The sequence below is a fragment of the Suillus plorans genome, assembly GCF_016647745.1.
Source record: "Suillus plorans strain S12 chromosome Unknown HD556scaffold_2, whole genome shotgun sequence".
Classification (NCBI taxonomy): Eukaryota; Fungi; Basidiomycota; class Agaricomycetes; order Boletales; family Suillaceae; genus Suillus; species Suillus plorans.
This window is the reverse complement of record NW_024537386.1, coordinates 1,172,994-1,196,393: the sequence shown is the minus strand read 5'-3', so window position 1 is coordinate 1,196,393 and position 23,400 is coordinate 1,172,994. Positions and strand designations below refer to the sequence as shown.

At 47.2% G+C, this 23,400-nt stretch overlaps 10 protein-coding genes across 10 annotated transcripts; 6 read left to right on the top strand and 4 right to left on the bottom strand.

Annotated features, from left to right (window-relative positions):
* Positions 1-499: 499 nt before the first annotated feature.
* HD556DRAFT_1436658 (uncharacterized protein) lies at positions 500-1,372 on the top strand (the record flags this gene model as incomplete). The annotated part of the gene is made up of 3 exons (XM_041305594.1): positions 500-703; positions 759-907; positions 964-1,372. 3 exons carry the CDS (start codon positions 500-502, stop codon positions 1,370-1,372), a joined length of 762 nt encoding a protein of 253 aa, XP_041167183.1.
* Positions 1,373-1,838: 466 nt separating this feature from the next.
* Positions 1,839-2,779, bottom strand: HD556DRAFT_1532680 (uncharacterized protein; the record flags this gene model as incomplete). Its single annotated transcript, XM_041309533.1, has 4 exons — positions 1,839-2,182; positions 2,231-2,288; positions 2,348-2,582; positions 2,638-2,779. The coding sequence occupies 4 exons, from the start codon at positions 2,777-2,779 to the stop codon at positions 1,979-1,981; spliced, it is 639 nt and encodes a 212-aa protein (XP_041167182.1). The 3' UTR covers positions 1,839-1,978.
* Positions 2,780-3,161: 382 nt separating this feature from the next.
* HD556DRAFT_1323575 (uncharacterized protein) lies at positions 3,162-6,053 on the bottom strand. Its single transcript, XM_041301441.1, has 9 exons — positions 5,807-6,053; positions 5,548-5,749; positions 5,268-5,496; positions 5,086-5,215; positions 4,851-5,026; positions 4,705-4,801; positions 4,201-4,654; positions 3,947-4,150; positions 3,162-3,894 (listed from the first exon to the last, which is right to left on the bottom strand). Exons 1-9 carry the CDS (start codon positions 5,981-5,983, stop codon positions 3,230-3,232), a joined length of 2,334 nt encoding a protein of 777 aa, XP_041167181.1. The 5' UTR covers positions 5,984-6,053; the 3' UTR covers positions 3,162-3,229.
* A 1,098-nt stretch (positions 6,054-7,151) lies between these two features.
* On the top strand, positions 7,152-9,787 carry HD556DRAFT_1303115 (uncharacterized protein; the record flags this gene model as incomplete). The annotated part of the gene is made up of 7 exons (XM_041299581.1): positions 7,152-7,473; positions 7,535-7,739; positions 7,823-8,162; positions 8,216-8,608; positions 8,658-9,014; positions 9,072-9,389; positions 9,437-9,787. The coding sequence occupies 7 exons, from the start codon at positions 7,152-7,154 to the stop codon at positions 9,785-9,787; spliced, it is 2,286 nt and encodes a 761-aa protein (XP_041167180.1).
* Positions 9,788-11,822: 2,035 nt separating this feature from the next.
* HD556DRAFT_1260827 (uncharacterized protein) lies at positions 11,823-13,626 on the top strand (the record flags this gene model as incomplete). Its single annotated transcript, XM_041299043.1, is given in 5 exon segments — positions 11,823-12,098; positions 12,154-12,230; positions 12,281-12,372; positions 12,426-12,484; positions 12,496-13,626. The coding sequence occupies 5 exon segments, from the start codon at positions 12,030-12,032 to the stop codon at positions 13,624-13,626; spliced, it is 1,428 nt and encodes a 475-aa protein (XP_041167179.1). The 5' UTR covers positions 11,823-12,029.
* A 22-nt stretch (positions 13,627-13,648) lies between these two features.
* Positions 13,649-16,254, bottom strand: HD556DRAFT_332430 (P-loop containing nucleoside triphosphate hydrolase protein). Its single transcript, XM_041310303.1, has 4 exons — positions 16,068-16,254; positions 15,705-16,020; positions 14,981-15,654; positions 13,649-14,932 (listed from the first exon to the last, which is right to left on the bottom strand). The coding sequence occupies exons 1-4, from the start codon at positions 16,222-16,224 to the stop codon at positions 13,671-13,673; spliced, it is 2,409 nt and encodes an 802-aa protein (XP_041167178.1). The 5' UTR covers positions 16,225-16,254; the 3' UTR covers positions 13,649-13,670.
* An 88-nt stretch (positions 16,255-16,342) lies between these two features.
* HD556DRAFT_1436652 (Isoprenylcysteine carboxyl methyltransferase family-domain-containing protein) lies at positions 16,343-17,346 on the top strand (the record flags this gene model as incomplete). The annotated part of the gene is made up of 5 exons (XM_041305593.1): positions 16,343-16,673; positions 16,724-16,843; positions 16,892-17,021; positions 17,077-17,207; positions 17,258-17,346. The coding sequence occupies 5 exons, from the start codon at positions 16,343-16,345 to the stop codon at positions 17,344-17,346; spliced, it is 801 nt and encodes a 266-aa protein (XP_041167177.1).
* A 315-nt stretch (positions 17,347-17,661) lies between these two features.
* HD556DRAFT_332319 (ribosomal protein L6) lies at positions 17,662-18,658 on the bottom strand. The gene is made up of 4 exons (XM_041310302.1): positions 18,159-18,658; positions 18,004-18,108; positions 17,846-17,954; positions 17,662-17,792 (listed from the first exon to the last, which is right to left on the bottom strand). The coding sequence occupies exons 1-4, from the start codon at positions 18,417-18,419 to the stop codon at positions 17,692-17,694; spliced, it is 576 nt and encodes a 191-aa protein (XP_041167176.1). The 5' UTR covers positions 18,420-18,658; the 3' UTR covers positions 17,662-17,691.
* A 266-nt stretch (positions 18,659-18,924) lies between these two features.
* HD556DRAFT_1323519 (uncharacterized protein) lies at positions 18,925-21,554 on the top strand. Its single transcript, XM_041301440.1, has 7 exons — positions 18,925-19,212; positions 19,524-19,793; positions 19,848-19,979; positions 20,033-20,547; positions 20,598-20,793; positions 20,845-21,102; positions 21,153-21,554. Exons 1-7 carry the CDS (start codon positions 18,934-18,936, stop codon positions 21,435-21,437), a joined length of 1,935 nt encoding a protein of 644 aa, XP_041167175.1. The 5' UTR covers positions 18,925-18,933; the 3' UTR covers positions 21,438-21,554.
* On the top strand, positions 21,537-23,398 carry HD556DRAFT_1323513 (PIN domain-containing protein). Its single transcript, XM_041301439.1, has 6 exons — positions 21,537-21,806; positions 21,870-21,961; positions 22,030-22,184; positions 22,239-22,395; positions 22,449-22,572; positions 22,633-23,398. Exons 1-6 carry the CDS (start codon positions 21,743-21,745, stop codon positions 23,283-23,285), a joined length of 1,245 nt encoding a protein of 414 aa, XP_041167174.1. The 5' UTR covers positions 21,537-21,742; the 3' UTR covers positions 23,286-23,398.
* Positions 23,399-23,400: the final 2 nt, after the last annotated feature.

Genomic DNA, 23,400 nt, shown 5'->3' with positions numbered 1-23,400 from the left:
TAGTCGTCTTCAAATTGAGACCTCGAAGCGGTCCAGGAGTTACTATATTGCTTCCTGCCCCGCGGGTATGTCTGACAGCAGTTGCAGTTGCTCTTCCTGCACGTCACAGTGACTGCGCTCATTGACTGCGAGCGCGCGCGACTCAACTATACAAAGGTGAGTTGCAAAAATGGGTGTTGGTTGAAGCTTATAGATTTTTCTCCCCGAAATTTGATGCTTCCATAACATGAAAAGGACAGCCATGGCACGCTCTCCAGTCCAACTTGCTACTGGCAGGCTCAAACCTTGGTCAAGGTGAGCCTGGCGTCCATGGCACTGTGTGCACATGCTCCGTCCACAATGTTCCTCTTTGTCTCCGTATTCCTTCCACAACACCACAAATGGCACTTTCCAGTCCACATCGCTTCAAACGCTTTGAAATTGTTCTGGTATTTATACTATCTCACTGGGGTTGCTTTCGATAATCTATATCTTCACCATCCTGATCTGTATCTTTAACATGTATCTCAACGTAGACAAAGAGCTTCCTTTGTTGCCCAGATACTTGAGCACACCCACTGGCGCAAGGTCAATGCCCTTGGCACCTTCGTCCACTGGTGGCCAGGTCAATATGGAACCCCCCTACCCAACGCTCGTGCTCGAACATTTTCCATCATCTGCAGAGCTTGCACTTATTAGTTCCTGGCATGATGCCACCTCAGCTGTGTGTGGCATATATACTATTAGATGGACAATGTTGACTCACTCTTCTCTTCCAGCGGCAAGTTCGCTTTCAGCGCAAGTCAACGCCTGATGATTGTCTGCGTTCTTTTCCACCGCCAATGTCTGAAGCGGAGAAGGCTACACTAAGGACTTCATGTGAAAATGACAACAATATACCCCAGAAACAACGGGGATTATTCACCGGGTATGCACAACCTCGACCGAATATTCAAGTCATTGATTGATCCACGTTATGCACAGGAAACGGCCAGTAGAAGAGAAAAGGCCGAAAACATCAATGCCTTTCCGCTCCCAGAAATTTGCTCCTTACGAGGCCACTGCTTTTACCACGCTCACGCGGCCCGCTTATGGTCCTGTTAATCAGCTCGCTTTTACCTCCGCGCCCACTCATTCAATCGATGCTCCGGGTGATGAGCTCGATGAGGCTTCGCAGGCACTAGGAATTGACATGAATGATGGAGGTATTTATCTCACTTTCGATCCCGACTGTAGATCCTCCCGCGGTGAAGCCGTCCTTACTTTCTTGTCACCAATTCCTGACGAGACATACTCGCCCCCCATTCCTCAGCACCGCTCCCTGAACGAGGTCCAGTTTGGGCAGGGGTCAGCGATGCCCCGGGTCACGTCTACCAGGGCCAAGATGCAATGAGCTGCAGTCTTTTTTCGGCGTTGAAAATTGACCTGTTGTAGCCGGTCTACCTCAGCTTCACTGCCTCTCCTTCATTCTATATTACTGTTCACTTTGTTCAACTCATCACACAGCCCTCTTATGGCCATTCTACGCTAGCTTCACGACATGAATCCCTCGTTCTTTATCCTTGGCATTATGTTTAACTCATCTGACAACTCTAATTGGTTTCTCGTTCTCATTGATCACTTTATATTCTATGTATCCAACTAACCAATTCATTTGTATTGCCATTAGTATTATCCATCCACAATTCCACAATATATAATCTTATGATGACCTTGGAGCGTCGTCCACCCGCGTGCGTCTCGGTTGCCAGGGCGCAAACTTCAAGCCCACCGCTCCGCTTGCTGGAAATCGATTACTATATTTTATTTTTGAAATGTTTCTCCATCTTGCTCCATCTCTTACAACATGCTGCCAAGTTGCCCGTCTCAACAATATAATGCCCTAGTAAGTAGTTGGAAATATCTCAATTAAAATAAGTACCACGACGAGAAAATAAAAACGAATTCTCCTGCTCGCAGAGTTCTTCACATCTTTTGATCAAATTGAGCACATCTCGTGCTACACACTATTACTAGTTTGCACATGCACACGCTCCTGGAAAGCAATTGAACTCATGCCTGTTGCTGCATAGGAGTCAGCCTCGACTCGAGCGTAATGTTCTCGAATGCAAAGGATCAGGCGTGGTCCCAGCACAAATAATTGCATGAGCGAAAAAAGACTGGCAACGCCAGCATAAATCGGAGGTCCTAGGGAACTTGGGTCCTATAAAAACGATGAACAGCGATCCATATATAGAGGTCAGAGGCATACCGGCGTTGAGAACGCAGGAGACAAATAACCAAGCTCAAGGCAAGAAGCAGCAACAAAACTAGTACGTGTGAAATTTCAATCGAAGAAAAAGAGAACACATTTGCATTATCAGCTCACCTTGCAAAGTAAGCCACATGGGATTTCATTAATACCGCTAAACCGTCCTCGACGAGATCATTTGCCGAATGCTGTCGCAGTTCACGAAAGTGTTTTACAGCAATCCAGGCTGTAAGACACACTGCGACAACCTCCCATGCGGTAGTGAGTATCCAAGTCACGGTATACAGAAGTGTACTCTCTCCCCCCTCAAAGACGACATTGCACCGATAGGTGCAAGAAAGAATGAGCTCCTCTTGCAATCGTCAATGAGCCTGGTGCAGCGGTATTTCATACATAAATGAGCTCACCCCCTGACAAATACCTCGTTGCTATTACGGCGAAAACGCAGTAGAAGATGTTGACAGCCAGGAAGGTAACAATGAGAAATATCATAACCTTTCTGGATCCCTGATATACAGCACGTAGCCGAACAACCATGATGACTTGCATGATGTTTTAGTCAAGTTGACATAACCAAGACATTGGAGCTGCATAGTAGCTCACCGCCTATGATTACATTTGCGACGACGTTTATCCAATTTTGTACGATGGACACGATAAGACCTGACGAATCCAGTCAGTGATTAGCCTCAGAGGATTATGCGCTCGATACAAACTCACAGCTGTGGTGGTTATTATATTGGACTAGCAGGCTAATCAAGGATCTCACTCACCCCATCAGTAAAACCTCGGATTTATTTTCCTTCATTATCCCACTTTTCTTGCCTTGGCGCTGGCGCTAAGGCATAAAAATTAATACAAGGAGTGATAACTCGATCTTTCCGAAATTTCTCAAAGGCGCAAAGGAGCGGTCCATTGGTTTTGCCACACAAAGGAGAGAAAATGCATATTAAGAGAGAAAAGAGTATTATAGATTCAAATAGTGTACAAGTAGCTAGATCAAAATGCAATCTCAAAGGCGTGATGGTCAGCGTATTTATTGACGTAGTAGGCGCGGAATGCATCATAGGAATGATAAAATTTGAGCTCTGGAGGCAGGAATTCCGTGCCGTACACGGGAATAAGATGGGCAGCGCGATAAATGGCGTCAATATGAATGATTGCGTACCCAGCAGTATTGTTTGCACCCTCTCCTGGACGAACCATCCACATTCCCGTGTCTTCGTCTGCAGCATCGCCGATTTTGTCGAACCAGCGAACCACAACGCAGGGATAAACTTCGCCCCGGTACTGGAATGAAAAAAATGCGCAAACGCGCGCGACTTCGAGACCTTGCATGCCAGGTAGACTAGAGTCTGTGTTGACAAAGACACAGTCGTTGCGTGAATGCCCACCTCGCCAGGAGGGACAAGAGCGGATGTGTTCAGTGCGCATGCCACCAATACCACTCAAATCGCTCGGCGCATAAAACCGCGATGATGCCGAGTTGAAGACTGCAATTTTGCTGAGATAGAGGGGGCATTCAGAAAGAGGTACATTGGACGGATCGCGGGGGTCATCAGGATGCATCTGTTGAAATAAGAAGCGTCTGAGAAGGTCAGATAGGTGAGGAATATCAAGTTCCTCGGCGAGTTCAGGAATGGTTTGAGCGCGATTTTTGCCCTCTGTACAGTATGTTCAGTATTACGTTGAAAATCAGGAAAAAAGGACACCTACGGCGGGTTTTTGCCAGCGTTACGAACGCTTGTAGAACGGTGGGCCCGTCGTCTATGTCGAGGTCCACATCAATATTGATCAAGGGAGGTGGAGGTGGTGCAGCAGGAGCAGGCACATGCATATCTGCTGCTGCTGCTGCTGCTTGAGCAGGTGCGAGTGCTGCCGCCCCGCCGTCTTCATCAACTTGGTCGATCTGCGCAGGAACTGTTATGCAAATTAGTTGAAATATATCTCGTAAGAAATGCGCGACTTACCTAAGGCATTGACTGCTGAGAGACAAGTGCCAGTGAGCATCCCCCGACGCGTGAAGTCGACTCGCAGTGCTGAAAGTTTGTCGAGCCGTTGATTGGTCAGTAATATCTGACCAAGCGCATTGAAACGGCTCGATCGTCGCCAGGGCTCCTTGACCGCTTTGATGTGCTTGTTCTCGGTGATTGACGAGCAGAGACCATTGGGTGCAGCAAAGAGTCGAATGTTTCGAACATAGTGCATGAGCGAGTGTTGACGAGGTAAGGAGAAGTGAAGGACGACACCCGTTGTCCTGAAGATTTCGCGGTAACGGTGAAAACGAGAGAGCGCATCTTCGATTTGAAGTAGAGAGTCTTCGGTGATGATATTGCGACGTACTAGATAACAAAAATCTAGAAGCGCACGAAAGGTGCGAACGACGTCTTGAGGTACATGGCCCTCGATAGCAGGTAAATAGACCTAAAGGATTCAATATTAGGTAGTAACAATACACAAAAATGACGACTCACTTTCATCAAGGCCTTGGAGTCATCTCCTGTCCACTGCTTGAATCCGCGCCCTTGAGGAAATCGTCGCAAGCCTGAAAACGAGGCGACAGCAGCAATTCTATGGCAATGATAAAAAAGTAAGCAATCCAAATACAAACCGAGCTCACCTGCGGTCAATATCATCCATAATTTTCTGTGCCTTCCGTTTGTTGTGTGTCTGACGGAGGTACTTCTCGACCCACGTCACGAGGTGATCCTTGAAGGCGCCTTTTATAAGTTGATGGAGGATATCTGGTGATATCATTTGATGGATATCGGCTCGGGGAAAGTCGTTTGTGAATGGCTGTCGAAATAGTATTAGTTTTGTAAATGAAAACAAGAGAAAAACGCTGAATGACTTACCACAAGTTGCGCGACTATTCCGAAGTCTTCCCAAAGATCTCCCGAGGGAGCTTCTTCGACGAGTGCCTCTGTATATTCGCGGCTACGGGGCAGCGCATCTTCGTCGAGATCTTCACGATTTGCAACACACCTTTAGAATAATGTGAGCGACCATGTAAATACATATTAAATGAAAGACATACTTTGGACACCAATTATGGACAATGCACGCTAATAAAACTTGCTCCTCATAATCCGCTATGTAAGGCCCTAGTCCATATATGACATGCCGGTAGTGGCCATCTCCGAAACGCGTTACTTCGGGAGTCGTCATGCCCGGCTTGAGCGGATCGAGAATTTTGGAAAGGGACGAATGGAATAACTGTCGACGAAATCTTCGGAACGAAGGTTCTTCAGCATGTTCCTGCGTAGCTGTATCATAGTTAGTCAGTTATAGAAATAGATTGCAGGATTGAAACATACTTTTCGGCATTGCCAGGAACCCAATGACGGCCACACCATCGCGATGCGCTCTTCGAACATTATTGTGGATGTTCCCAATGGAAGCATAGAGCGGGTAGTACTCGTTGTTACCCGTTCCGACTGAAACTGTCGTTTTGTCGCTGCCAAGGATGACAGGGACAAATGTCGACCCGAGAGTGCTCGGGTCTTTCGCGATTTCGTCCTAGATACATAGAGCCGTTAATATCAGACATTACGAAACAAAAAATGCATTACTTACTGCTTGATCCCACACCCAGTCACCAGACATGAAATCCTTCCATTGGCGCTTGTCGCCCTCAGTTGAATACTCCCTATACGGGCAGTAATCCATCTCGTTAGCATAAGTCGAATTTGCGAGCATATTACGCGCAACTTCACGTGGGTCGCGGAACCAGACTTCGTATTCGCCATCCATCCAGGGCTTGTGCTCGTCTGCAAGTCTCTCGCCATCATAGGCGACCGTAAAGCGTTGCCATGGTACATCCCCAAAGGGCGAACTGTCAATGACGTGGTACAGATCACGGTGATCTGCAAACGGCGGGTTGTCATTGTGCTTTGCGAGGGTAGATGCCCATAGATCTAGTAGCCGGTCAATTTGACCAGCTGGCATTTGATTGTGCTTGTAAAGGAACTCGGCCGTTTCAAATTCTGTGCGGTTTCGAAAAGGCGTCCAGTCATTGGTTGCGAGATTCTCAGGAGATGGAGGTGGAGCGCCAGGGGGGAGGAATACACCATTTACATCACATGGTCTACCTGTAATAGCGCTCATTAAAGATAGAGTATCAGGCAGTAAATTGACGTACCGTTGAGACCTGTGTGATAATTGCGATAAAGATGATCACCACGCCCAAAAAATTCTGTGTCGACGTCTGCATGGGGGGATTGTTGGCGCAGATGTTCGTCCATATTGCCCTGGTAACCATCCACATCGACATCACGCTCATTGTCTTCATTGTGAGATGGGTGTGGGCTTGGTGTTCGGGGAACAGGTTCCAGAGATTCTCGATGGTTGTCTTGAGGCGGTACTGGCATCACAGGATGTGCCGAAATTCGGTGTTTTGTTCGCCCAGCAGAGCTTTTGAACCATCTTGAACATGTTCCACATGGGAGTTGGAGTGCGCTATGGTCCCGTCGGCGTGGTTGGATGCGTGGAATATCAGCAGGCATCACAGAAAGTGAAGACACTTGAGATTGCGTCAATAAGAGTGCATGGCTGAAATAAATCGATACCTGCATTTTTGTTGAGTTGATTTCCAAGTGACTGAGCTCAGGCCAGCCAAAGAATGTGTCTAGTTGATGTGACCGGCTGGAAGTGTAGACATTTGAAGTAAGTATGGCGCGAAAAGACAGAATAATGCAGGACTTACTTGATGGTTTGGACAACTTTACAGGTGCGCAGACCAGAGAGTCCTGCTAGTAGCGAATTGAATTAGCGATCAAACTTTGTTTGGTTAGTTCTTAAGTACGGAACTTACAAATTGGTTGTCAATTTTCAACTTCAACCATTCTACTGACCACTCATTACATTTCCCTGGCCGTCCCAAGCTTGCCATAGAGCCTGTCAAATCCGCTACTCGTCAGCAATGTCCGACACCGCTCAGAAGTCACGCACTCGCCCACAGAATGCAAACAAGCATCCAGGCTTGCCTGACCTGCCAGCAAAAGGACATCAGCGACGGACTAAGGCCCAGATAGCAGAGGACAACCGGATTCTTAAGGAATCGCGCGAAGTTCAAGAGCAGGCCGCGCTTGAGGGGCTGCAACGGCTTGCAGCCATGCAGAAAGAAATGGAAAAGGCGGAGGAACTCACCGTCGTGAACAAGCCAAAGCCAGTGAAACCTCGTGCCCGCCCTGTCGTGAAGCGAACAGCGCCTGATAAGAAGCTCCTGACAACAGGAAACGCTGGTGAGTGCACAAGCATCAAATGAGGCTCACTTACATGGGGCTAACATTGTTGAGGACCTAGATGAAAGTGGTCAAGACAACAGCGGTCATGTTCAAGACGACAGCAGTCATGTTCAAGAGGAAATGAGTGAGAAGTCGAAGACTCAAAAGCGTGGCAAGATCTCACTAAAAGATGCAATCAACAATGCCCGAGATTTGATCGCAATGCCAGGAATCAGAAGCCAGGAACCACGTGTCGAAGACAAGAAAGGAAAGTTATCTGCGAAGTACGTCTTTTCGACTTGATCAAAACCATGTTGATGCTTACCGAATCAACACTATTCTTTGTTAACTTAACCTCAAAATTCAGGTCGACCAACTTAAAGTTTTCATTGGCAGGACATGTCAATGGCTGGGTATCTGACGTTACACCAGATGAGAGGTCCAAAGCTTCAAGCGCTTCCAAGTCTTGCACCACTGCCTCCCCTTTCTCATTGGCGCATGGGCCACCCAGCACCCAGGTTACATCTGTATCAGGTGTAAATACCAAGTCCAGTCGCCAACCTAAAGTCTCTTCCAATCTTGCTACTACTAACAAACCTGTTCCTGAGGTTCTTGTTGGCGGCTTTGCCGATGACACTTTGGATGATTCCCAGGAACGCCTTGAAACAATCGCCTCGAAAACAAAGGAGAAGAAGTCTTTTATTAAGGTGCGTAGAGCATATGTAGTCTTACTGATTCTAATACAAAGTGAACTATATAGATCACTACCAACATGAGGACCGATGATGCGACAATGGGCTCGAAGGGCCAGTCTGATCTCAATGTGCCAATGGACGTGGAGGCCTCCATGCCATCAGACATAGAGGCAGACTTCGAGGATGATGGCCTAACAGACTTCGAGGACAATGATCCAATGGACGCAGAGGATGACGTGGAGAATGATGTGGAGGTTCTGGAGGACGACTTCAACCCGAACGAAGATGCGAAGATGTCTGAGGACAGTGACAGTGGCAGTGGTTTATCATTCCACCGTCCGAATAACAAGAAGCGCAAGGTCTTGTTTCACTTATTGTCCTCAGATGAGGAACTTGAGGCTCCGCTTACAGCTGGTGTTGGAGCGGTCGTGAAGAAGGCCATGCGGGTAACATCTTCAGTAAGTCTATTTCATTAACGGTTATTGCTACTTATATTTGTTTCAACAGACTTCAGTCGCTGTCTCTGAGGCAGCTGCTACAACAAAGCCACCTGCGAAGAAGGTGAAGACTGAAGAAGTTGCCGATGATGATATGAAACCCGTGCTCGTTCCATTGCCCGGTCACTGGATCGAGAAGCGATATAAGTCACGCTCAACCTACCGGAACAGTGATCTCCCTCCACAATGTCAGGATCAACGGTGGCCCAAACATTTTCTCTCGACCCTTTACCTGTGGGCCGGCAGCCAAAATGATCTCTGGCAGTTTGCAGATACCTCTCTTGTTGAAGCGCTTCAATGCATTTTTGATGTCATTTATCCAGATCTCCAGTACAAGGTGACCGCTCAGGGATCTGTCTTTGGTGTTGTGCGTCTAGCAATTTTTTTTGTAGCACTATTGCCAACTCATTGTGATCTCAATAAGGCTACTCAGCGTCTGGCAGAGTGGCGCAGCAACTTCGGTTCAACAGGACTTGCAATTATGATTGACTTCTTCGCTCGGAACGAAGACACACATCCAAAAGACCTTAGCGAAGCGCTTATGGAGGAGTTTGTGTTCCTCTTCGAGGACTTGGACTACTCAGACAAGATGAAAGCATTCCGGTCTCCTTTCATGATACAGTTATTTGCAACCGCTCATCTTCACAGTATTGTTGGACATGCTCATGTCACCGCCATCAAAACAGATGTATTGGCTGCTGGCAGTGGCATGGCTGGTGTTCTTGCTCTCTGCGCAACTTCAGTAAGTATTCTGACCATACAAGAATCATGACTTATCACATTTGACAGCTCGAACGTGCTGTCAAATGCCTCGGCGCTGGTGCCATTGATATTGATGTGGACATCCTCGATATGCGTCCTGCACAACTGAAGCGCAAGCTGCGCACACCGAAGACCCTCAACAAGTGGACCGGCAACTACAGCACCACCGAGCACGCATTTTCCATCAACAACTGGGGGTCAGTAACCGAAGCTTACTTGGCTAGCGTAAAGAAAAAGGGGGACATTTTTTTGAGGGACATGATTTCAACAGCGCAGAAGTTACTCAAGAAATCGGGCAGTGCTGGCCTCGAGAAGTACCTTCGCCTCAATGGCGATGACGAATCAGAGGACATCGACAGGCGTGCCATGCTTTGGTAACTAGTAATATTGGTTTTTTTTTTTTGCGTTATTCATGAGCTAACATCATTTGATAGACCTCGTTCCCGCCATGCTTGCTGTCCGCTTCCATCATTGCCATTGATTCAAGTTCATACTATCGCGTTTTGCTTATCCCACCACCACTCATAATGCCTTTTGTTGTCTTTAGTCTCGTTTCACGCTCTCTGCACCGCCACCCTTCTTTTCGCTAGCGTTTCGTACTCTTCTTTTCGCTAATGTTTCGTACTTTACTTTGTGTTCCCATTTTCATCACTTTTTTGCACTTTCCACCAGATGATGTGATACCGTTTGCTCTCTATTATTACCACTTTGTTTTGTCGGTTAATGCCTCATAAGTGACTTTCATGAGCTGCAAAGTAGAATTCAGAGGACGAGTGGCATTTTTCTCAATTTTCTCATCGTGTCTTTCGTGTCACCTTAATGGTTCCTCAAACCTGGTAAAACTCGGAAAAATAGAAATAAATTCAAAATCTTTAGCGAAAATAGACCCGAGGTTTTACTGATGCCCTACATGGAAGCGCGGTTCAGTGAATGGTAATGGCAGGAATATGTGTAGAATACTCACTGTACCCGTCATCGAAATTGTCGGAGCACTATCTGTATGCCACCGGTCAGAAGAAACAAACATCGTGTAAGCGATGAGCCATACACATTATGTTGATGCTGAGTGTGAGAGACGGATTGATTAGCACAATACAAGTCGCTTAGCTTTCCAGACATACACAACAAATACAATTCCAAAATAGCGCACCTAGGATATGATTAGGTTAGCACAACTTGTCGACCACATTATAATGCAAGTTACACACACTAAGATACAGAAGGGTCATCAGCGACCATCGTTGCCTCTGTGCATCAATCATATATGTGAATTAGTTTTTTGGATTGGAATTCTGCTGACCCAGATCAGTTCGATCTATCATACTATTCTCAGCAACGTGACTGCGCTGGTAATATCATCAACCCACCTCTTGTCCAAACGTCAGCGCTGGCAACACCGTCAGAACATTAGTGATTCCACAGCAACATATGATGTTGCTCACCCCAATCATATATTACCCCAGCAGAAGAAGCAACTGCGAAACCACATGCAAGGTTAGATTGACACATCACCATCATCATATAGTTGGCTCTCCACAAACCTGCAAAATAACTATATATGAGAGTTAGGTTGATCATTTGCTGAGACTCAGGTCATACAACTGTTCGAGGATGGATGTGAGGGAACGGGCAGACTTGGTGGTTTCGTGCTGTATATATCCAGGGCATTTATATGTGGTCAAAACGAGCATCATCGCCGTGATTCGATGATGTAAGTCGTATCAGAAGTGATGAATATTTAAAGGCTAGTGGCTAAAAAATAAGTGTTTCAAGTGTTAACACATCCCGATGCTATTTTTGAGACGAAGTCCTCATTGTCAGTTGATCAAGGATCTATCGATATCAGTGAAACCATGTAGTTCATTGATCTAGGCATCAGGCTTACGTGTATCGAACGAGCGTCTCTATAATCTTGCTAGCCCAGGTATCAGTCTCGATGAGTCTCTCAACGGGGTTGGATTCTGGATATGTGTCAGAAATGCGAAACATTAGAGAGGACCACAAGATAACTTGCCTGTCAACAAACCCTCTTCAAGCATACCTCTCGACATCTAATCTTCTTGCTCCTCCCGGGGACCCGGTCTACCATCAGTAAACCACCGGTGAGACTAAGTTACTAGTCGATATTTTGTAAGCTCAATCATTGCTTCTTTCCGGTAAATAAGTTACGGTCACTGCAAGTGCGGTGATCGGTGAATATTTGAACTGCTTATATACTTTAGATATGTGCTCGTTACATAACTTTACTAAACGATTACTGGTATGTACCCCTGCCATCTGACCATTCACCGAGCGATCACATTAATCGGACCGTTGCATCAAATAGCTGCAGTGGCCTTGCTTCCGCGGGATCAATTAACATAATTTTAATCGGCTGACTACGTACTACAAGACAAGTTACGTCATCAATACATGCTTTTTCCTCTACTTCAAGTTATCCGCACTATAGTGTCGCAAGGAAATCCTGGAAGCACTAAGGACCCCCGAGCTTGGGGACTCAGTACTCAGGTACTTCACGACTGCAATTGGCTCTAGTGCTAGAAAATAGGTTGGACACAGCAGCCCAGTGCTGTCTCAAACTTGAGTTCGTCCGTTGTCTCCTAGCCTGTAGTATCTACCTATGGCTGGCTTCAGCGTACGGAATGCATACTACCTTCGCGTATCAGCAAGTTCAGTGATACCTCTGTATGTAAGCGCACCTCCGTGCCTACTACGCGACCTGTTCTAATGACCACCGTAATCAGCTCTACCTCGATGAAAGACACGTAGATTGGATGTCGGACACAGTGCTACAGCATGTCCTGGCTGATCTGCGACCACTGTCAGTCTGTTTTTTCGTAGCTCTCGTGAATGTTTCTCAGATCTTTTCAGGGTTTTGCCAAAGTTACAAGCCGAGAAAGACATCCACTTTGGTCCTGGGGCTTCGAGTGGGAGGAAGGGAGCGGTAGATGTTCATCGGGGAGGTACGGTTCCTATGTATACGAAACTGCGAATTCAATATATAATCCACTTGCAGAGACTTATCAGGCTGCCTTTTTCTTCCAGAAGACGGAACCTCATAATGTAATCATTAAGGTGCGCGCAAGCTAACTCGAATGTATCTCTTCCAAACGCATCCTGACACCCTCCAGACGCGTTCATTTGTTCCAGCACCCCCACCTTCTTCCAAGGTTAATATACCCCCACCACAGCCGGAAAAGTCCAAGAGCAGAAGTGGGAAGAGAAAAAACAGAGCATCGGAGAATAAGGATACTCAGGCAGCTTCTGGCCGCAAGAGAAGGAAGACGGCAGGCAGATCTCGAGCTCATAGTGATGAAGAGGACGAGGAAGAAGAAGAAGAAGAAGTCATAAGCCTTTCAGATGACAGCAGTGAAATGGATAGGACACAAGGAGTTTCTCGAGAGACTCCTGCTACGACTCGACGTTCGCAGAGAATGAGAAAGATTCCTGTCGGGGGCTATCGTGAAGACGTCGAGGACCCTGTGGAAATTAGTTCTGATGAATCTCTAGATGTGGAGATGGCTGGCCCAACCGAGACTACCCAGCAAAACGAGGTCCCTGAAGAGGAACTTAGTGACCACGATGTCCTTGTGATGGATCACAGCGCTGAAATATCAACCACCGTTAAACAAGAAGACACAGAGAAGTCCTTGGAATCTACTATGGAACCTACTCTTGATTCGGAAGCCGTCGTAATTACTTCTGAGCCAAGTCGACCTTTCATGGAGATCGACGACGAAGACGACAAGAAAGACAAGCTAGCACTGAAGCTCAAGTATCAAGGTTTCAACATCTTTGGACGCTGTCTTTGCGTAGTCGTGGAGCCATGGCCTCCAATTCGATCTGTCACACGAGCGCCATCCGTAATACCCCTAACAAACGAGGCATTAAGAGGCTCGACAATCGCACCTCCTGATTTCGTACCTAGCAATAACAGCCAAAGAGCCCGCACGCCTCTCTTCCTGCCAGAGTTTGACAGAGGTAGAAGCCTGACCCCGGCTCCTTTTCCTCGAGCAAAGACCTTGCCTCCAGTTCCCCTCTTCAATGATCCTGCCCCTGATTCTGATTCTGATGGTTACGGTAGTGATGATCTTATGATATTTAGCCAAGCACTTAATGCAGCTGGTGGCATGCACGTTGCGGCTGCAGATGACGATGATGAGATGGATGGAGCGGTATTATTCGGGGATGCAGATGAGGTGAGGGAGTTTTCGTAGTAAGGCTACATAGTCTATTAGATATCTAAACTCGATCCGTAATTTTATGCACGTCCTATCTCTCTTAATATCTCCAACCTACGTGCTTCAGAGACTTGTCTGAATCCTGCGTTCAGCATATCAAAGAGACCATGTCCCCCAGACAATGCACGAAGACGGGTTGAATAATCTAGCATGCGGCTAAGTGGTGCGACTGCATGAATTGTGCGTTTAAGCCGTGGAACATCATTTGAAAACTTGTATGACGTAGAGGCAGCGGATGAGGGCGATAGTTCTTCTGGAGGGATGTACAATCCATCCGTGGAGTATGCAACTACTTCGTCTCCATCCATAGCTGGCGTATCGGAAGCAAGGTCCAAAACTTCGCCACCGTTTTCAGTAAGATCTTTGACAACCTTTCCCATGGTGTCCTCATGAAGAGATATCTTGAGCTTGATGAATGGCTCTAACACGGGACCCATTCCTGCTTCTTGTATTCGAGTTCGTAGAATGGAGGAACTAGCACCGGCAAGAATGGACGTTGGAATGTCGCGGGGAAGGTTGTACTCCGTGACATGAATCTTAATGTGAGAGAGCGGCAGGGACGTATGTGGTGAATTCGATAGAGAGCTGGACAAGCCTCGAGCGATATTGGCCATAGGGTCCAGCTGATCCCGGAAGGCATCTGGAGACAACAGAGGCTTTCCACTTGGGCCCAAGACAAGGTTGCCATCCCAGACTGGATCCCCCTGCTCGTCGTCAGCAAGAGGTTCCATCGTCATCAGGATTTTGATCGTGACTGGTTTTCCTGAAACCTCAGTGGTCCAATTGTTTACATTGGAGCTAAGCCCAGGTCCTAGAGATTCACGATAGCTGACGCGGCGGCTACCCAATTCAAAATTGACATCCCATTCGTCCCGTAGTCTCCCCTCGACAATCTCGAGATGCAGGGCACCTAATCCGTGGACAAGTAATTGGCCCTCCTGCATATCGACTCGAACAGAAGGGTCTGTGCGAGATAGAGCATGCAAAGCCTCTTGTACAGGGTCGAGGTCAGAATGAGACTTGGGTATGACGGAGGCTGACATAACCGCGGGTGGTGGAACTACTCCTCGAAGGGATGTTTGCGATGAGTTAGACGAATGGCGAGCATCGACAAGAGTGTCGCCTGTGCGAGTGAACTTCAAGCCTAAGATGACTCCGACGGAGCCATACGGCAGGGACTCGACTTCCTGTGCTTCCGCAGCGTATAGGAGAAGAACCTTTGAAATTTTCTCTTTCTGACCACTGGTAACGTTAAATACAGAACTCTGACGCTTGAGGGTTCCTAGCATGCTCGATGAACAATACTCTGTGTAAATCATGCTGAACTTACCGGAATACACGCGAACGAACGTCATCCATCCTTTGCGTTTATCCCAGCTCACTTTCCACGCTAAGAGGCGCAGTGGTCCGTTAGCTGACTCTGCGTCTAATCGAACGTCCATTGGGCTTGCCAGGAGCTCGCCAACGTAGTTCATTACCAATTCTGTACCAATACTTTTCATCGCAGAACCGCAAAGAACAGGCAGAATATCATTGCTTAAGGTAGCTTTACGAAGATGTGGAATGATTGCAGACATTTCGACATCAAGATACGATGAAGGTCCCGGCGGCAGGGCGAGTAGGTGTTCCATCAATTCATCAGAGTACATCGAGAGGTTTTCCAAAAGAGTTGTCCGAGCGGCCACAAGGTGCGGTATCATGGGATGGTTTGTCGGAAGGATACCGCTTGTCTCGAGTTCTTCGACTGTTCTAGGAAGGGATTGTATGGTAGAGTGGCCGTCTTCCGTCCATTTCCAAATTTCCCATTTTACCAGATCGACCAACCCTTGAATACCTGGTTCGGCTCGCATGTAATCTTCAGTACGGAAGGAAGCAACTGGCAATACCAAAGCCATGGGGTTTGGGTGCAGCCTATGGGTAAGTAGCGAGACCAACGACGACCTGAAAGAAGCACCCGGTCGGTCAAGTTTATTCAGAAACATAAGCCTAGTGGGGACACCATATCTAAAAATGACTTCAGAAACATAGGTGGTCGAAATAAGGTATGCACTTACCGATCCAGTTGTCGCCAAACGCCCTTAGTCTGTGCTTCGACTCCTTCCACTGAATCAATGAGGACGACAGCCCCGTCAACAACGCGACTTGCACTCTCCACCTCCATACCAAAATCAGCATGACCTGGTGTATCTATGAGATTAAAAGTCCATTTATCCCACTTGACCGGAATGCTCGCGGATTGAATTGTGATGCCGCGCTCTCGTTCGGCAGGCAAGAAGTCTGTCGTAGTGCTGCCAGTGTCAACTGATCCAGGGGCTGCCAGGTAGGCCGACTTGTGTAGTATGGACTCCGTAAGCGTAGTTTTCCCGGAGTCTGTGTTTTTTCAGATTGGTTCATGAGACGCGTTCTGGCAGACGCACCAATGTGGGCTACCAGCGCCATGTTTCTGATAAGAGAAGTCTCATGGTGAGCCTCAGTAGCCAAGAAGCGTTGATTCAGGAACTTCAGCTGGCAATCCCTCACCGGTAGCCATAAGACCCTACGAAGCATGACCTGTGGACCAGTACGCGGAATCATCCGAGGAGTGATTCGATCGTGGCCTTGTGAATTCAACAAGACCAAACAGTTTCTCCTCATCAGAATTTCAATCATTTTATATTCAGTACTTTATCTTCATAAACGCTCATAAACGCTCATGTCTTCTGATGTTCCCAACAATTTTGAGGACCGATTGCGACAACGCGCTTCTACCACTAGGAACACGAACACGAACACGCTAGAAACTATACCCGTGAACCATCAACCTCATGAAAATATCCCGAATACACCGCTTGCAGCATCCATGATATCATTTGTATTAGGATGTATCTTTTCTCTTGGTTTGGCACTCTTTCTCACTGGAGGCATCTCTGATCACTGGTGGGCCACATATCAGCTGGGCTTCTTCCTTGCCGCCTGGTCTGGCTTCCACTGGGGAGAATTCGCGGTCACAGCAGGCTGGAACCGTGACAAATGCAGCGTTGACTGTGAGTTTGTCTTTGTAACTCTGAAAGATATCTACTAAATGATGTGACAGCGTTCTTACTTGATAATGGCGCTATGTATCACGTCGCCAATGGGACCGCTCTTGTGGAATACCTAATCACGTTATACTTCAAACCATCGCTCAAGGCTTACCACTATATCTCAACGATTGGTTAGTTGCGATTGGCTCGCAAGAATGAAGCTGATGAATCTTCGCTAGGTGTAATCATGGCTGTCATCGGACAGACACTGCGTGCATCGGCAATGATACAGGCTTCGACTAACTTCTCTCATATCGTAGCTCTCCGCAAGCTGCCTTCGCACCGATTAGTAACTGATGGTGTATACTCGTGAGTGGAACATCTTCTTGATCATACCATTACATACACTTAAGTAACTCCACAGGGCGTTCCGCCATCCATCATACGCAGGATTTTTTTACTGGGCGTTAGGGACCCAGCTGGTTTTGCAAAACCCTATCAGCTCCATTGGCTTCGTACTAGTCTTGTGGAGATTTTTCTCGCGTCGTATCAAAGGTACATATTTATTATATCACTCGTGGATGCATTGACTGATTTCGGAGCAGTTGAAGAGAGGGCATTAGTGAATTTCTTTGGAGAGGAATATGATAACTACAGGCGGAGGGTCAACACTAACATTCCATTCATACGATAGACTTAAGAGTATTTAATCAAACATATTTTCGTCTGACGACTGGGGCCAATACTTCCAGGGTGTTCCTATGCCATAGGTAGGTCCAAGTCACTTCCTTATATTTTGATACATGGTCGACTTCGTAGAATATATAGGTAGAGTGGCTCATGGAGAGGACACCTCAGATTCTCATGTAGTTCGAAAAATCAGAGTTTGTTCTGTACCCCACCGATGGTCTTCGACTCTTGCAAAGGTCTCGATCAGTAGTAGAATGTCTTGCGTAGAACATAGGGTTGATGGAGATTAATGCATATGTGACATGGAATTTTGTATAATGCCCAGCTTCCCTTACAAACCACAACCCGTCTACTCCTGAGTGATGGTCGTGCGGTCGGATACGTAGATACCATCCAAGAATTTACGGATATCCTTGTTCCGTACGCGGCAAGCACCCTGAATGGAGGCGGCTAAGGCAGCAGTTTAGGCAAAAATTACTCGGCAGTGGAAGGATGTTATGCACCTGATTGCGAAACATTCTCAATATCATTACCCTCGAGGATAAGCTCGTCTTTTTGAGCCTTGGACTCTGAAATATTAACTCCACCGAGCATCTTTACGTGTCGTACAGTCTATTTGCCTTGAGCAAAAACTGAAGTAACGCCGTGGATAACGACTTACTTTCTCTCCCAGGAAGTTACGGATCTCGATAGCGTTTCCACTATCTTGGATGATAGCGTTGATTGGAAAATGGGCATATACAGCGCGCATTTTGTAGAGGAAGCCCTGAGTCCTGAGTAAGCTATGAAAAACGCCCTGCATGTGGGTGCACAAACCTTAGTCACACCAATGACCATGTTGTTAATCAAGCTTCGGATTGTCCGTAGACATGCGACATGCTTGCGCCCACCTTGCCACACCGCGAGAGTGACCTTGCTGCTCTTCTTGGTCTTCAACACCCGAATATCCATATCGACATGACGGACATTCTTCGTAAGGGTACCCCGTGGGCCAGTGACTTTGATAACGCGTGACTTGATTTCAATGGCAACACCCTCAGGGACCTCGAGTTCTTCAGTTTGGAGGACGTCCCGCATCTACGTGCGAAGTCAGTTACTTCATTCGATATTGAGACATCCTCGATGCGGGTAGTCAATCCATCACCATCCAGAGGTCCAATCCTCGCCAAATTTCTTCCAGGAACATAGATACCAACACCCTGGAAGTTGACCCAGTCACATCTGAATTCAGCACGAACTCACCTTGCGATCGTTGGTTTTCTTGAGGTCGGTGGGCGGCTGTGTATGTTCGGGGGGTGGACAGAAGTGGCGGACAATTGCGAGCGGAGTTTAAAGTCTAATTAGAGACGGCTATTGTCAGCCGCTTCTTCCACTCAAACCACCATCATCGTTTCCGTTGGGCTTCGTGGTCGTGTCATTGACAGCTGAGTAAGACCGCCATTGGAAAAAACGGGTTTCTAGCGCCAGTCGATCGTTCAAGAGTTTTGTGTTTTATCAAGATCTTTACTTCTCCTCACTTTCTGGGTGAGATCGTACTGCATTTGCGGTGACTGTCTCGCACTTCGTTGAGAATTTTTTAAAAACGACTGTCATGTACTCTCAGCCCCACATGTACGGGCAGGTGGCTTATGCAGCACCACCAAGCTATCATCAGCCTGGACCTTCTGCTTACTCTTACCAGCAACCGCCCCCACCTCCTGCACCTGTCTACTTTGTGGATCCCAATTCTTTTCGCCGTGATTATGCAGCGCGACTGGCAGAACTTACCATTAACTCCAGACCTATCATTCAGACCTTATCGATGATTGCTCAAGAGTATTCAAAATGGGCTGAGATTGTCGCTCAATGTTTGGAAGCCCACATTCGAAGGGTGAGTCGTCGTTGATATCGTTTTTATGGCATGTTGCTGTCAGTTGGTAGTTGACACATGGCTATATCTGTTACTTTAATGCGCTGCTTTGCGGTTACCATGTACTTAGTCATTAGTCTCGTAGTAGTTTGAAAGATATCCTCGCAAGGCCTGGTGGCCCCGCTGCATGGCGGATGGAGGACATCGTACTAAGAGAATTATGTCGCTCTTCTCAACGTGGCAGCTCAGCGCTTTTCTTTTTGATGGGTTGTGTTATGGACATGAAGCTGACTCATGCTTGCCTTTTTGGTGTGGTTTTCTCGCATCGCTAGGTTCCTCCGTGGATTAAGCTCCCAGGCTTCTACTTACTGGACGCGATATCGAAGAATGTCTACGACCCGTATACGCGCCATTTTACTCCCTTCGTCATTGGTTTATTCCTGGAAACTTATCAGCAGGTTGATCAGGCGACTCGTAGCAAGATGGAAGAAATGCTTTTAACCTGGCGAACAGCCTCTCCGACTGGCAAGGAATTGTTCGGCGTCATTCCACAACTTGCCATTGAACGTGGAATATGGGGCGGCGATTCGAATCCAACAGGGGTGAGTTAACTTCGACGATCCCGCCGCTCCAACGGACTGAATATACTTTCTTAGGCAACATCTGGCCAGATATCGAGAGCACAGGTCCTGAGCGAACTTGAATTTACCCTGAGCCAAAAGGAACGCGCCCTTCAATCGAATGCTTGGGATACTACTGCACAGAGGCATGTACAAATTTTGCAACAGGTAAGTAACACTTTCCGTCGTCATTGTCTGTACGCTTATTTGGAGCAATTCAGTTGCGCAAGCTTGTTGAAGCAGGTGTTTCTCAAGATGAGCTCCGTCAAATCCTGACCCAGCTGAGATCTCTATCACAAGCCCCTCAACCTGCCGCGGCCGCTCCTCCGACAACTACTACATCATATCAATACCAAGCTCAGCCTGCATACCCTCGCCAAACTACGCAATCTGCATTCTCACCTCCAGTATCACAACACTCTTCCTCTACTACTTATACGTCTTACGCCTTGCCGTCCATTAATCAACCTAAATCTGAACCGGTCGACTCTGCATCTCTTTTATCGAGCGTGAAATCTGCAGCTGCCCCCTCAACTGACATCGCTGGACTTTACAGTGCTCTTTTAAAGGCCGGCATTGTGGCTGGCACTGGTACGCCCGTTGGTGCCGGAGCGACCGCCACTTCTGAGGACACTGTTACATCGTCGTCTGAAAACATGAGTCGGGATGCTGCAAGAGCATATCGCCAATCAGTTTTATCGCAGAACATCAGGCTAACGAACGCTGATATCACAAGGTATGGTTGATACCCTTTCGCTGCTGATCAGTGTTAATCTAGTAATGCAGAAAACGTCCTAATATTGACCGTTTATTGTATGATCGATTACCCGCCCAGTGTAAGCAGTGTGGTGTCAGATTTTCGGATGATACACTAGGAAAGAAAGAGATGGAGGATCATCTTGACATGCACTTCAGACAAAATCGTAAAGCAAATCAGAGCCTTGGTCGTGGACATAGTCGCAGTTGGTTTGTCGACCTTGATGTACGATTTCCCTTTTTGTTGGACCCCAAACATGCTAACCGTCTTTCGCAGGATTGGGTTCACGAGGGTCGTGTAGATGTGAAGGGTAAAGGCCGTGCTGACGGTCCTCGGCCTACGACCAATAAGGCTGCGCTTGCAGTAGATGCAGCACGACGTGATGCTGAGCTGCGCACGCAGTTCGTTGTTGTGCCATCGGGCGACGAAGCGAAGTCCTTGTCTTGTCCCATATGTAAAGAGACTCTGAAGACAGAGTTCCTAGAGGATGACGAGGAGTGGGTCTGGAAGAATGCTGTCAGAAAGGACGATAAGGTGCGTCTCGGCTCGTCCATGATGAGCATCTTAATAACGTATTGGCCTAGATATATCACGCAACATGTTATGCTGAAGCTATGGGTTCGATGCATACTCTGGCTTCAAGATTACGCCAAGATACAAGCAGTCGGAGCAGGTCTGGCACACCAGATGCTTCTAGGGCTACTCCCCAAAAGGGCAACTCAAGTGTACGGTCCTCGCAGTCTCGGTCACCCGACTCTAAACGCGCTACACTCAAGCGCAAGGCGAGTGTCGATGATTGCAGTCAATCCTCTGTCAAAATGGAGAGTAATGGAACACCGCCTATGAAGAAGATGGCGCTTGCACCCTGAGAGTTGCATTATAGATTTTCCACATCTTTATTGGAATACTTATTGAACATCATCACATGTATTAAACAAACGCATATCATATACATCATGATTGAATTGACTTTATATAATTGCGAAGTGTCCGAGTTTTTGAAACAACCACTCCAACAGAATGTCATTGTATTGTCATTGTTGTAAATTAGTTGCAAAAGCCGGTTAGCACATAGTCTTTGTTCCACGCGTTTTCCGCATTCCCCGAGAAAACTCGGGTTTTTTCACTCTTGACTGCATGAACAACTCAATCAACGACCAGTACGTTCTATCCGATGTCATTTTCTAACCTTTTGTCACTACAGCAACCTGGTTTCGGAAATGGAGATTTTAAGCACAGTGAGGACCCTATCGCTCATCACTCATTCAAGTTCAAATGTCCCTTACTACGCGAAATCGCAGCCCCGTCTCCCCCGAGTACTCATCTGTTTGAAACGCTGAAGAGTATCGACGAATTCTCAAACAGCCTAACTCTAAGGGATGTCGAAATGCAGGTACGCTATCACGTCTGCTCGGTCTGTCCCAACAGACCTCGTATTGATTGTTTGCACGCCACCTCTAGGCTCCTCTATCGGAGGAACTGACCGTCGTCGTCCTTGACACGAACATACTACTGGACTATCTTGATGTAATACAAGTATTCGTCACGGAGGTTGAAGAGCAGGGATTGCCTGTATTGATCATTATCCCGGGCGTTGTGATTTACGAGCTTGATGGGTGAGTGTGGTGGTAAATCGTATGAAGAGCGCTCATCTGATGATCGTTTACTAGGCAGAAGAATCGCGAGAGACTCTCTTGGTTTGCCCGTAGAGCATCATCATGGTTGCTGAAAAAGGTGAAGGAACGAAGGTCGGTCAAAGGCCAAGCCTTGAACGAGACGTGCAAAGCCTCGGGAAATTGGAAAAAGAGGGACCTGGATGCTGTACTGGTAAGTCTTGTTATAAGTCCTTGTTCCATCTTTGATGATGATTTGGATGGTAGGAATTTGGTTCAGAGCGTAGCAACGACAGTTTGATCATCGATTGCTGCAAATATTTCCTATGGCAACGGCGAACATTTTTGTGTAGCAAAGACAAGCTTTTAATCGTGGAAGCCGAAAGTGAATGTAGGTATATGAATATGATCTGTCATGCGCAAAGTTCTCATACGTAACCGACGCGGGAAGGTGTGTTGACAATATCACCCAGTCGGAACACATTTTCTAGCCGGGATATTGCTGAAGCTCTCTTTGGGGCTGAGGCTGCTGCTCGCTTCAGCAAATGTCATGCAACTTATCGAAATTCATTGGAGAATTTGACACAAGTGACACCTGCACCAGAGCCAGATGATGACGTAATGGATGTCGACGATGATGCCTCTTCTGTACCTCAGCTTCTACAGCCAAGCCACTCACTAGATCTCCTCCACGTGCAAGTGATCGATTATTTCACGGGGTTGCTTCTGGAACTAGTTGCTCGTGTAGCAGGCCCTGACGTGCGGATTTTTGGCTGCAGCAACTCAGCATCGAAACACGCGCCTTCCTATTCAAGAAAGAATTTTGCAACGTGGGGTGCTGTAGATTGTTTGGACTACCTAGGCGCGAAGAAAAGGCTGCCTAGGACTAGTCCACGGGTGGACACCTTCATGACACGGCCATACGAAGGTGTGGGGGCACGGAGAGGTCAAGATTGGTCCCGACGGGATTGGGATACGGCGTTAAAGGGGTTGAGGGAAATAGGCGATGACTGGCAAGAAGGATCTATTCGTGAGTCAGTGCCTGCCGCCGAACTTCACATCAGCCGCGTATTTGCGATGCCGATGCGACCAACGGGGCTGTGACCGAAGTCTCCCCGCATCATGAGATAGTAATCAGACCGTAGGCATGAGGCTATGACAATACAACTAGAATGTGTAAATGTTGACTTGATACAATGTTTCAATCATGGTCCAAATT